We start from the raw sequence: 12,868 nt of genomic DNA on the forward strand, positions 1-12,868 counted from the left end.
AAGGAATCTGAACAAGTCACCACATAATCTGACCTCAGTTTTTTCCATCTTGTCAAAAAAGGGTAAAGTTTATTTCCAAATTTCCTTTCCCCTTTCTAACAAAGTTGGTCACTGCTTCTAATGAATGTTGTTTTTTTTGTTGGACTGTAATTAGACTTTTAAATTTTTTCATTGTCTCTAAAAAGTGCCAGTGTCTCTACTTGGCTATGAAGAGTAAAAATAATCATCCAAAAATGGCACTATAAAAATTAAAAAGCATATTTGAGAAGAAAAGCTGGATATCCTATGATAAAGTTATATCAAGTAAGAAAGCAGGAAAATTGTATCAACAGGCAGTTAAATATTAGCATCCAGGCAAACATTCATCATCTAAAAGATACCTACAAATATGCAAGAGAAGCGAGGTTTTCTTTGCTGGCCAGTTGATCTCATCAGCAGAGAAAAGATCTGAATGGCACAGCGGGCAAACAGTTTGTCAGGTTTTGGTATTTGGAATATTGAGGTAGCAAAAGCTTCGGCTGAACCAACTGCAATCTAAAGTCAGCTACTTCTGAGTTTGTTAAACTCTAAATTGAATCAAGTATGACTTTTCCACCAAAGATCATACCCAACAATAACTTTAAATATATATATATATATTTAAAGCATATATATATACATATGTACATCCATATGCATATACACACATATATGAGTACACACACTTTTAGTGAGCTGGTTTGAATGAAAATCAAATCTATATGATTATTTCATATAACAAACCAACATAAAATGGAATGTCAGTCTATCTCTTTGGATATAATAACCCTGACTGTATGCTGGAATCACATGGATAGCCTTTTTTAAATGTGTGATATTGCAGGAACGTTCCTTACCTCTTCTCAGGCTCTTGAGCACAAGATATCACAAGAGTTAGCTTCCAAGTTAGTGCAAGACTGGGATATATTCAAGAGTGGACTCACCCAGTGTGGTCTGGTTGCTGCCATTGAAAATCCTTGGGCATTGTCCAGTCCACACAGGGTGAATTCAAAAAGGTGTCTCTTGTTGTTGGTCTCTCAAATCATCCTCAGAAGTAATGGTAAAAAAAAAATAATGATAATGAGTGCTGACTCCTCACCAGGCTACTTCATCTACCTTATTTACTCCCTATAGTCATCATATGAGGTGTATACAGTTATTAAAATTTTACAGATGAGGAAATTGAAATTCACAGAGGTTAAATATGCTTGCTCAATGTTGCACTAAGGAACAGAGCCTGTACACGAGCCCAAGTTTGACCCCCAAAGCATGCTCTTAGTTGATTGACACATAAAAGTCTTCCAATGTTAGATCTAGAATGGGGCAAATTCTGTCTAAAACTACACTTGCTTTTAACAATCACGCCATACCACGACACATGAGGGATTAAAAATGAAGACATGGGCTCTCTCCTAAAGTAACTTATGATTTAGTAAAAAGTATTAAAACAGATATAACATAGAACTTACCTGGAAGAGTAAAATAGAGAACCAAGAATCATGGGAGTCCTAAAATGTGTAACGAAGTGTGCTCTTCGTGGAAGCCACATATGCTAAAGTCATCAATGAGCAGGTCTACACTTTCTTCATATTCAGGTTCAAATGTCCACCTTGAACACTTAGTAAACTTCCTTCTTTGGCGCTGAGGAAACCAAAATGGAGAAGGAATAATGAAAACTGGTCCGAGTAAACTTCGTGGAAGATGGGATGTCTGGGCCTATAGAGAAGTTGGGTCATTACTTAGAATGAGAACTACAATAGCACATAGACTGCTTGTCAGTTTCTTGTCCCATGCACCTGTTCTCGGACTCTTAAAAAAAAAAACACCTCATTTTACTTTCTTGGTAGAGATCAAAGCTTAATAAAGTTTAATAAAGAAGAGAAGGAATAAATTTACTAAATGCTTGTTAAAAGCCATCACCAACTTGAATCAATTAAAAAATAAATATTCTCTAAACATAATAGAGATGTCAACATTTCTTTACAGTTCTTAGCATCTAAATTTCGTAATAATATTTAAAGTCCTTTTGGTGCATTTACTCCCTTTGATAAAGGGAACAAACTAATTTTATTTATTTAGACAGCAAACATTAAGATTACATATGTAAATTCAGAAGTGTTTTAATCTCTATGGAATCCTGTAAAAGTACCCCTTTCAAAGACCAGTCCATGAATGGGTTAAAAATAACCTTCAACTGAGTCCAGAATACTCACGTAAATAGGGTTTTTGTTTTATACCAAATTTAGTTCAGATCACTGTGTTATAGTGATAGGTACCCTAGCATGAAATTTAAAAAATACGTCTGTTACTTGCATTTTAGGCAATTTACTTCAACTTTCTGATCCTGTTTTCTCAACTATTTCGATGGAGATAGTAAAACTTGTGTCAAGATTATGAAGGTAACGTGAGAACACATGTGGAACTGCGTGACGTAGCCCAAATCTCTTGAGATTGTCAAGCCAAGAATGTGCATCTGATGCAAACTCAGATATCCATAGGGCAGGGACCTCAATAATTAAGAATACAGGTAATGTTTTTGGTTTGTTTTTAGTGATGAAAATTGATTTAAGGAAACTTGAATCAACTGGAGATAAAGTAGAAGCAGCAGCAGAAGTAACGGGGAGAAGGGGCTCTGAGTAAGGAAGGTCTGTGGTGGGTGTCTGGCCTGAGCTGAATATCCAGAAATAGGAAAGCATTCCCAAGGAGATTCTGTTATGTGGGGACCAGGGAAATTATGAAGTATGTCACTAGTACTCACAGGACATTATGGCCTGAGCAGACCAAAATGATACTTCTCTGGTGAACAGAGAATGAGAGAATCTCTTAACTAGTTTGGAGGTCTGCATAAAGAATAATTCAGTTCTAGAACTGAGTAAGAAAGACAAAAAGGCAATGCAAAGAAATGGAGTAGGACTATACGAGTGAACCAATTGGTTGTGGTTGGTAAGTGAAACCTAGAGAATGCTTAATTGAGTCTAACTGTATTAGACTAAACAGAACAGAAACCCCGTGTTAATCTGTAACAAATGAGTGGCACTAGCTTACTAGAAAAATGAATACTATTGGTTAGACTAAAGCTGATAAAAAACCGAGGGCAACAAAAAGGTATTTTCTGACTATGTCCAGAATGGGCTAAAAGAGATAATGCTTGAAACAGGTGGTTGAGAATGCAGAAATCAATCACTGAATTGCAAATGTAAAATGAAGACTCTAAGGGAAAATTGGGATTATGATGGGTCTAGAGCTTGCAAAAGAAAGCCTAGCTAATACTTAAAGTTCTCCAGGCCTTGAAAAATTATACTTCAGCAAGTAAAACGCGCAGGTAAGAATTGCACCAAGAGTCAGCAAGTCCAACTGTATATTTAACAATCTCTAGCTCAAATCAGTAATTTGGGGCCATTTATGTCACATTTTTGTTAAATGGCTAAAAATACTTGGTGATTCATTTTCACAGCTCTTGCAGCATCCATAGCCCTCTCTACTACAGAGAATGCCTAAGTATTTATCTGCCAACCTTCGTGTAACAGCTGCTGAACAGCAAAACATCACTGGTAATTGAAGTTGTGATGTCTGCTATCATTTGTTTCTAGACATTTCAGTCATAATTTTTTTGTAGTTCTTTATTTTTAAAAAAGCACCACATTGTTGTAGGAAAAGAATTTAAGTAGCACTTACAGAATGCACAATGATTAATTCTTCCTAAAGTCTATCTTAAGCTCATTAAGAAAACACTGAGACTGGGGGGGACGTAGCTAACATAAATGTAGTAAACAAAGATGGTGCATGAAGAGTTTTCCACTGAAAATGGTATTTTAAGTAAGTGGCAAAAATCAATATGTGGTGCTTTAATTAAAAATTATGTTCTTGAGTACGCAATTTTAGTTGTGCTTATTTACCATTTTTCAAGCAAAAGATTTTGGAGGTTTTTTCCTAAACTTCAGGATGATGCTTATTGTGACGATTTGATAACTTTAATGATTTTTCAACCTTTTATTAGCCTAGGCAACATAGACAGAACTTTATTTTTATTTTTTGGTGAAAACAAGAAATACAGCAGATTGACAGATTTTATTTTTCCTCCAAGCACAGAGAAGACTAAAGTACTAACAATCCTTGTTTAGATTGACAGAGCAATTCTACAAGTACTTATACTGGTTAGGAACATAAAATGTCAAGTATAACATTACTACTAGGGCAAGAAATACCAAGTAAAACAACAGAGTTACGTTTTTCTTTTTGAGATTTCTTTCACAAGACAGCAACAATTTGTAAAATTTCAAAGATCACATTCAAATTATATTTCTAAGAATAGAGCTATATATGAAGAGAGACCAGAACAATCTTGTACATTCTTGAATGTTCACAGAAGTCTTCATACTGCACAGGAAACAAGTTTGCTATTTTTGCACACATTCTCAATTACAAGCAAAAAGCAGGCCTGTAAATGTCCTGCTTTGTAAATGGAAATTTTGCTAGTAAGCAAAGGAGAAAGGAATTAAAAGGATTTTACTCAAACACAGTGAAATAAGGACATATACCATTAATCTTCACATATAAAATGTCACGCCTAGAATAACAGAAAGAAAACATCCAGACCTGCCCTTTCGTTTACAAAAACCTACTGGTGAACGCAAGGAGTTAGGGAAAAACTGGAGGAAAACCTAACTCCTCCAAGCACCCTCTTTAACCATCAAGCACTTTGATTCTCTCACCTCTCCTGGGAAAAGCCTCCGGGGCCTCCCCTCCCACCCACGACCCTGCAGGGTTCCAGTCTTTCCTGCCTGCCTTTCCAGGCCCACTCCACAGGGGGCTCATTTCCCTTTCTGGGCTCTCAGTTTCCCCAGCCTAGGGCACCCTCTCCACTGCTCTGTGTTCAGACCTCCCAAGCCCTCGGGGAGCTTAGGCCTTCAAAAAGGAAGGAGAAAGGATAAGGGCAGATAGTCACAACTACCATACACCTCCATAAGTAAGAGCTCTGACAGCACCGCTGTCCCACCTACTGGCACTCGTCCTGGAAATCCAGACAGACTCTACACACGCCCTTACCTCCTAAGAGGGAGGCTCTGTCTCCCACAATGCAGACTGCAGCCTGCTCCCTCATTTGTTAGGACACAAGCAGGGAAGGAAATGGGGAAGGTGAAGACTGAGAGCCAAGAAGGCCAGGCAGGAGGATGGAAGCCCCTGGGACATCAGGGCAGTAAGAGAATGGTACAAAGGTCAGGGGTGACCCTCAAAATGCTGCTTTGGGGTTATTTCTAAGGGATCCAAGGCCCAAAAAAGAATCTCCATGTTTAGAAAAGTAGAGTGAAACTAAGTTTTGGTTGCTTTAGATCACAGCTTGCTCTGGGTCTATCTTGAATCCATCACTGTGAGGTCCTTCTGCCTCTACTTCCAGCTTCTCAAACTAAAGCTCAAGAAACACAGAGAAAGTTTTGGTGAATGGATAGGGGAAAAGCGCGGAGCTGTCAAAGTTGGCCCCAAAAAACCAGTGCCCATAACTAAGCAATTAACCTATACATCTCCCTCCGAAATGTTCAGACCTTGCTAAAGGAAGTGGGGTGGAGGCAGGAGGGCAGTAAGAGATCTGGACTCTATCGTACAGTGGCTTTCTCCCTCTGGACACAATCAAGGAGAGAACAAATTAAATAAAAAGCCTGCTTTGCCAGCTTTGTTTTCTGTTTCTGAGCTGTAACTGCTTCAGAGAGGAGGAGGGAGGGAAAGAGAAGTGGGGGAGGATTGAGGGAGGGGGAGGGGAGAGAAACAGACATAGACAGACACCGTAACAGGCCCCAAAGACCAGAAATACCTCTTCCTTGGTGCCCCCACCCTGGCAACTTTGTCATGCTCAGAATGGAAGCAGGAGGGGGCTGCCCAACAAAGTTGCCTAGATGAAGGGAGGTTTGCTGGCTAGGACTCAGAAAGGCCAACTGCTAGAAGGGACCCCCACACCAGCTTTGTTGTGAGCACTGTCACATATGACTGTCCAACCTGCCTGACAGTCAACTGGGTTTATGGGTAACCATTTGAAGGGTGGGGAGTGGGGTTGGTTCCTGTGTGCTGCCTGGGAACTTAAGTCTGCAGATATTGCCTGAGGAGGCAGGCAGGGTACCTGGGCAAAGCTCATCCAGAAGGCTGACAGCAGGTGTGGGTGGGCCATAGCACAGGCCTTCATACTCACCAGTACCTTGTCACAATGCAGTGACCAAAGACATACGAAGACCAATGTGATAACATAGAACACCTCTCATCTGTTACCTCATTCATGCCTAGTAGCCACCCACCAGCCACCCGCTTATTCTGCCAGATAACCAGCAGGGTAGATGGCACCAGCCCAGGAAGGCAGCTGAGAACCAGTGGTAGCCTGGAATGTCCAGTTTGGATTGATGGCTGGCATCATTTATATCAGCTTCATCTTGTAGCAGTGAAACTCAAAAGAGCTTGCCACAGAGTACATTGGTATGAGGACAGCCAGCATAAAGTATGAAGCCCAACTAGTTATTTGCAAAGATATATCAAGCTTCTTTGTGGTAGATAATCACTTAAATAACTGGGAGAAGACCATGGTCACAGACAGGGCCCAAGGCATGCAAAGGAAGGCAGTGCATATCTACAGCATCATGTGCTTGGCATAGAAGCAGTGGAAGGCCATGCACTTGGAACATGTAACACGATGCAGAACAGCATGAATGTCCAGAGGAAGAAGAAAAGAGGCATATAAGCGACACTCCTGCAAGTGGTTGTTGAAGACTTAGAAGAACCAAAGAACAAAGTAATCCAGTGTGGAGAGAAAGCAGACAGACGACTGCATGCTGCTGGCTAAGCATAGGTCCAAGAGGAGGTGGTAAGGAAACTTGTGTGAAAGATTCTCCCACGGGCAGAAGTTAGCCAGACTGGAACCTGAAAGACCTGGGGCTCTCTACTGGCTGCCTTGCTGGGTCTCGAATTCCTCTGCGGGGCCCTTCACCCATCAGGTAGTACTGTAGGGGATTGGGCCACAGTTCTGCTTTGATAATCTCAGCAATCCTGTCGAATTCTAGGAGGCTGTGGTCTGAGAACCAATTGAAGAAACTGGGGATAGTGTTCCCCTCCCGGTTCCTGTGGATGTGGGACTGGGGATCCTGGCCCCGGTGCCAGCGGATTGGAGTGGAGAGAGACACCACCCGGCCAGAGGATCTGCGCTCATATTCCTTAACCAGCCCCTCATTTCGGAAGTAGGGGTTGCTCTGAAAGATGAACTTGAATTTGCAGCCTGCTCTGGGGTGTTTAAGCTCCTCCACCTCCAAATTGATCATGTACCTCATCATGTCTTCATCTTGGCCACTGATCATAGGCGACAGCTGGGGGTGGTTCCGAAAGGCAGTGACCCAGAAACCTGGGATATTTTGGATAATGAAACTTCTGCGCTGCATATGGAGCCTTCGCATGCGGCCAAACTTGCGCTCCAGCTGAAGGAAGGCCCTGTCAGCCTGGGCATTTACGTTTGACAGCTCCTGATCGATGGCCTCCAGCGAGTCCATGCAGTTACTGATCTTCGGGGCCCTGGCCCGGGTCTCCTCTTTCACTCCTCCTACCACCTTTTTTTCCTTCTGTATCACCTTCTTTTCCTCCACCACTTCCTCTGCTCCTCCTTCCTTTTCCGTTGCTGCTGAAACGGCGTACTTTTTCGTCGTCATTTCCTTGGCCTTCGCCCCGAACATCATCTGAGACCCCGAACCCCCCGCGCCACAGGTTTCTAGCGCTTTCTCCCCAGCGGGGCTGCGTGGCTCTCTACGCTGACAGCCATTTTCCTGGCTATTGTCGATTGCTACCGAGGCAGAGGCTCCTTCCAGGCTCTCTGTGGCAGGCGGGGTCTCTTTCTGGCCCACTTGGGTCGCTGCACGGCCGCGACTCCCGGCCACTCGAATGCGGAGCGGGGGGCCGTAGCCCACGGAGTCCTGGAGTGCGCCTCCCTCCGCGGCGGGCTCCAAGCCGCCCTCACCTGTGTCCGCCATCACCTGTGTTGCCTCGGTTTCCTCGCCTTGGCACTGGTTTCGGTCCGGATGTCCCGGGGCATGGTTGGGAGTACCAAGGTCGCAGGTTTTAGCGACAGGGAGGTTGTTGCCCTCATCCAGCCCGCTCATTTTGGGAGCAGTCAGTCCTATGGCAGGAGAGCGTCCCTTGTCCTCCGCAGAAGCCGCGCTCCGCCCCTCGCACCACCTCTCTTTTCCTCTTGGGAGGCTGCTACCATGGCAACCGGTGACGTCAGGGCGGTAGCATCTTAACATCGCGCGAGAACTCGCTGCCTTGCGATCACAGTGGTCAGTCAAGGGTGCTTCTTTATCTTTCTGTTAGAGAATGTTACGATTTTCGTCTGTCTGGAAGAGGTTTGGCTTAAAAAAATAGTTGCAGACTAGACTCAAGCATGTGAGAACTGTGTTAATATGGGTTTCTAAGGCACTGAAAGAATTTCTAAGGCACCTATGCTATTGTCTCTTAAAATATTTACTTAAGAAAGGTTATTGTCTATTCTAGTCTGTTAGGTCATTGGGCTTCTCGGTATAGTAAAGTAGATTCAGCAATTCAAATGCCTTCCTTCTTTAATGTACAGATTCATGGCTACTATCCAAGAATTGAGATGAGCGGAGTTTGATTTTTAAGAAAGGTGAAAAGTTGCTGTGCTAAGTATGATTTAAAAAGTTAGGAGCAGCCGAGAGGGAAACTTCTCTCATCCTAACAAGGCATAATACAGGATTATTTCAATTTGTCTTGGAGATTTTAAAGTTTATATACTTTGGGCAACACCTACGAAGCAATGGGACAATATTTCCCCTTCACTTTTGACTAATGTAAGTAGCAAAGTATTGTATGTTCCTTACTTAGAGATGAGGTGACCCCCCACACACGGGAGCGTGCAAATATAGCCCTTAAGCACTACTGGAAGAAATGTAATCTCAGGAGATTTTAATTTCTAAAATTATGCATATTATATATTGTCTAACCTCAGGTTATAATCTTAATCTAAAAAGAGTTCCTGCTTCATAATGCCCATGGGCATGAAGCTAGCAAATATTGGCCAAAATTTGCTCCTGTGATAATTCACTGCAGGGCAGAAACAATAATTGTTTGCAGGCACTGAAGCTATTGTCTTAATTAAAATATTTTAAACTAACATATTAAACATTTAAAATGTTAGTTTAAAATATTTACTTAAAAAGTAAGAAAAAGTTATTTTCTACTCAAGTCTGTTAGCTCATACAATTCATTTGATAGTAATTATCTATTATCGTTTTGTTTGTTGGAGTGTGAAAATAATAGTGTTAATCCTTAGAAAAATGCAAGAATGAAGGAAAACTTAAATTTTGTGTATTATTAATGTCTTAAATTCTTATTAGAAAATGACTGATTACAACTCTTTGTAATAGAAACTCCAATACAGAGCACCCCAGATATATGGTTTGCAAATATTTTCTCCTGTCCCATAGATTGCCTTTCACTGTGTTGTTGATAAAACAGTGCAAAAAGATTTGTTTTCATATATAAATAGTGCTAGGTTCTAGGTTTTAATAATAGATTTTTCATCTACATGAAGGTTTAGCACTAGATAATTGTTTTATGTGGGGCACTGTCCCTCACATTGCAGGATGTCTAGCATTCCTAATGCCCCTAAGGAATGCCAGTAGCACCCACATTCGTTATAATAACCAAAATAACTCTGGCAAATTTCCCAAACACTCTGTTAGAGGGAGGTACACAATACACAGTGAGAAAGTTTTTTAAATGCTTGGGAATATGGTATTCCCATTTCTAGTCACTAGAGGGAGGAAGTGGTCTTTAAGAAGATAATCTGACTCTAGTTTGTCTGCCTTTGGTGTTCAAGTTTAAAGTGCTCCGAAGAGAGTATTTATAGCAAGTTTATTGACTATACATTCATTAAAAGAACTATGACATGAGTTTTCAATATATGTTTGATGCTCTATATATTATTAAAATTGAATCATCTTTTATACTTAGGCTATCACTGTTAACAAAATTAAAATTTTCTCAGACAAGCTTGTTTGGTTATGATGGCTCCCTGTGATAATGTTTAGCCAAGAAAATGTCATATATCCTTACTTTCTCCATTCATAAGGGAAATCAGGGACAAGTTCCCTGACCTGAATGACCTCATATCTTTGTATGCTGGATGTGATGGTTAATTTTATGTGTCTGTTTGGGCCAAAGGGTGCCCAGATTAAATACTATTTCTAAGTGCCTGTGAGGGTGTTTTTGGAATTAGCATTTGAATTCATGGACTCAGGAAAGTAGATTGCCCTCTGAAATGTGAGTGAGCATCATCCAATCCATGAGGGCCTGAATAGAACAAAAAGGTGAAGGAGGAAGGAATTTACCCCTTTTGCTTCCTGCCTGGGTACTTGAACTTGGGTATCAGCCTTCTCCTGCCCTTGGACTGGTCATAGCCCTTTATTCTCAGGCCTTGGGACTCAGACTGGAATTATACCATCACCAGCTTTCCTGGGTCTCCAACTTAAAGACATCAGATCATGGGACTTCTCAGCCTCCATAATCACCCAAACTGATTCCTCATAATAAATCTCTTCCTATTGGCTCTATTTCTCTGGAGAACCCTGACTAATACACTGGGTAAAGACACATACACTGGAATCAGACATATCTGGCTTCAGGTCTCAATTGTGCCACTTACTGGCTGTTCAATTTGAGCAAGTCACTAGACTTCTCTGAGCCACAATTTCCTCATATATAAAAAGAATATAATGAAATTTAACTCACAGGACTGTTGAGATGATGAAATAAGATATGTGTAAAGTATTTATCCCCATAGACTTTCAATAAATAAAAGCTGACTTGGTAATTTTTATGCTAAGATTTACCTACATTAAATAGATAGTGCAGGCAGTATAAAATTAATGGCAAATTCTATTATGAAACTATAAGTGTATAGAATTTCAAAGACGAAAGACTTCCATAAAGAACGAAGCAGTTATCAGCCAAAGCAACTAAAAGCATGATTCATACACATAAGCCCGTGAATGTCTTCTGAGGTAGTGACTTCATTTCTAAGTTTTCATTTCTTCAAGCTTCAAACTCTGGTTCCAGAGTTCAGAGCAGTTTAGTACTGGAAAATGAGTGCTTTCTCCACTTGCTTTCTAGTCAGTATATATATACAGTTTGAGTCCATTTGCATTTTCTTGATTGCATTAATAGTGCCCATTTTAAATAGCTGGGGAGCTTTGAAAAAATCCTGATGTCAAAGCTCTATCACAAACCAATTAAATTAGACCCTAAGGTGCAGACAGATTGGGAAATCACAGATAACCTTTCCTTGAACTCAAGTGAGGGAATATCCACTCCCTTCCCAGTTTTGTTAAATTTACTCAGAAATCTACCACCTTATAACATCCAGCTATTGCAAAGGGCCTGGCATGTAGTACAGGCTCCCAGCACATCTGCTCCACATTTTGACTCTGTAGTCTTGCAGAATGGAATTAGCCTGATTCCACAAAAGAGCTCTTTAAGTACTGGAAGATCATCATTATATCCTTCCCCTCAACTCTCCTACCACCCTAGCAAGAGATCAATTCCATGTTCCTCATCCATTCTGTATGCTAATTAAACAAGATTCATTATGCCAGCATTCTTCCTAAAGTCTGAACAAAATAACATCCAAATGACAGAATAGAAAGGTATTTTTACTGTCTTTATTATAAATAGTATACTACTTTAGATGGATCCTGGGAGAACGTTAGCTTTTGGGGCAGCAATATTGCTCTTTCACTCCTAATAATTTGCCAAACCCTTAAAGTATTAATGTGCTACTAAGTTAGGCTTCTCCATCTTACAGTTTACTGAAGTTTGTGTCCAACACTTTACAAGTATCTCTATTAATTTTTATTCTGTTCAGTTAGGCTAATTCTTTTAACCTATTCCCATTTGGAGGACCATTATTATTATTATTATCTTTGAGGAAGATTAGCCCTGAGCTAACTACTGCCAGTCCTCCTCTTTTTGCTGAGGAAGCCTGGCCCTGAGCTAACATCCATGCCCATCTTCCTCTACTTTCTATGTGGGACGCCTGCCACAGCATGGCGTGCCAAGCAGTGCCATGTCCACACCCGAGATCCGAACCGGCGAACCCCGGGCCGCAAAGAAGCGGATCGTGCACACTTAACCGCTGCGCCACCCGGCCGGCCCCAGGACCATTATTTCTAATGAGTAATTTTACTCCCTAGTTTCAAGTAATTTGCAAATCTGGTCTGCAGCCAGCCCATTGTTGAAGTTCGCACTCCCAGGAAACTTCCTTTCAGAATGACCCAGCATGTTATAATATGATCTTTCCATCAAGTATGGATCCACCTATTATTTAGTGTACGTGAATATATATATATATATATATATATATATTAATATATATTTTAACTTTGTCCCAGGGCATCAGCAAGCACACTTGGCACCTCTTTAGGGAAAGATGGCCCCTCCAGGCTGAGGGGTTAGAAAAGTGTGCCAGTTCCTCCTAGATGCAACCCATGATAGCAGATGTACTTTGTCTTTCAAATTCCCTTGTAAGAAAGGGCAATGACTTACTAGCGACTTTTGTTTACCTCTACTGATTACTCTTTGTTTTTTTTTTGGAAGGCAATATTAATATTTTAATATTATGATTTCAACTTCTGTGGGTTTGAAATTTTCAAAATAAAAAGTTGGAAAAATATTAAAAATGTTATATAGATTTTTTTTTGGTGAGGAAAATTGGCCCTGAGCTAACATGTATTGCCAATCTTCCTCTTTTTGCTTCAGGAAGATTGTCCCTGAGCTAACATCTGTGCCAAATCTTCCTCTATTTTATACATGGGAT

General features: G+C 40.9%; 1 protein-coding gene across 1 annotated transcript; it reads right to left on the reverse strand.

Annotated features, from left to right (window-relative positions):
• Positions 1-4,006: 4,006 nt before the first annotated feature.
• Positions 4,007-10,844, reverse strand: TSPYL4 (TSPY like 4). The gene has a single exon (XM_008518206.2). The coding sequence runs from the start codon at positions 8,280-8,282 to the stop codon at positions 6,900-6,902; it is 1,383 nt and encodes a 460-aa protein (XP_008516428.2). The 5' UTR covers positions 8,283-10,844; the 3' UTR covers positions 4,007-6,899.
• Between the last annotated feature and the right edge of the window lie 2,024 nt (positions 10,845-12,868).

The sequence above is a fragment of the Equus przewalskii genome, chromosome 9 (assembly GCF_037783145.1).
Source record: "Equus przewalskii isolate Varuska chromosome 9, EquPr2, whole genome shotgun sequence".
Lineage (NCBI taxonomy): Eukaryota > Metazoa > Chordata > Mammalia > Perissodactyla > Equidae > Equus > Equus przewalskii.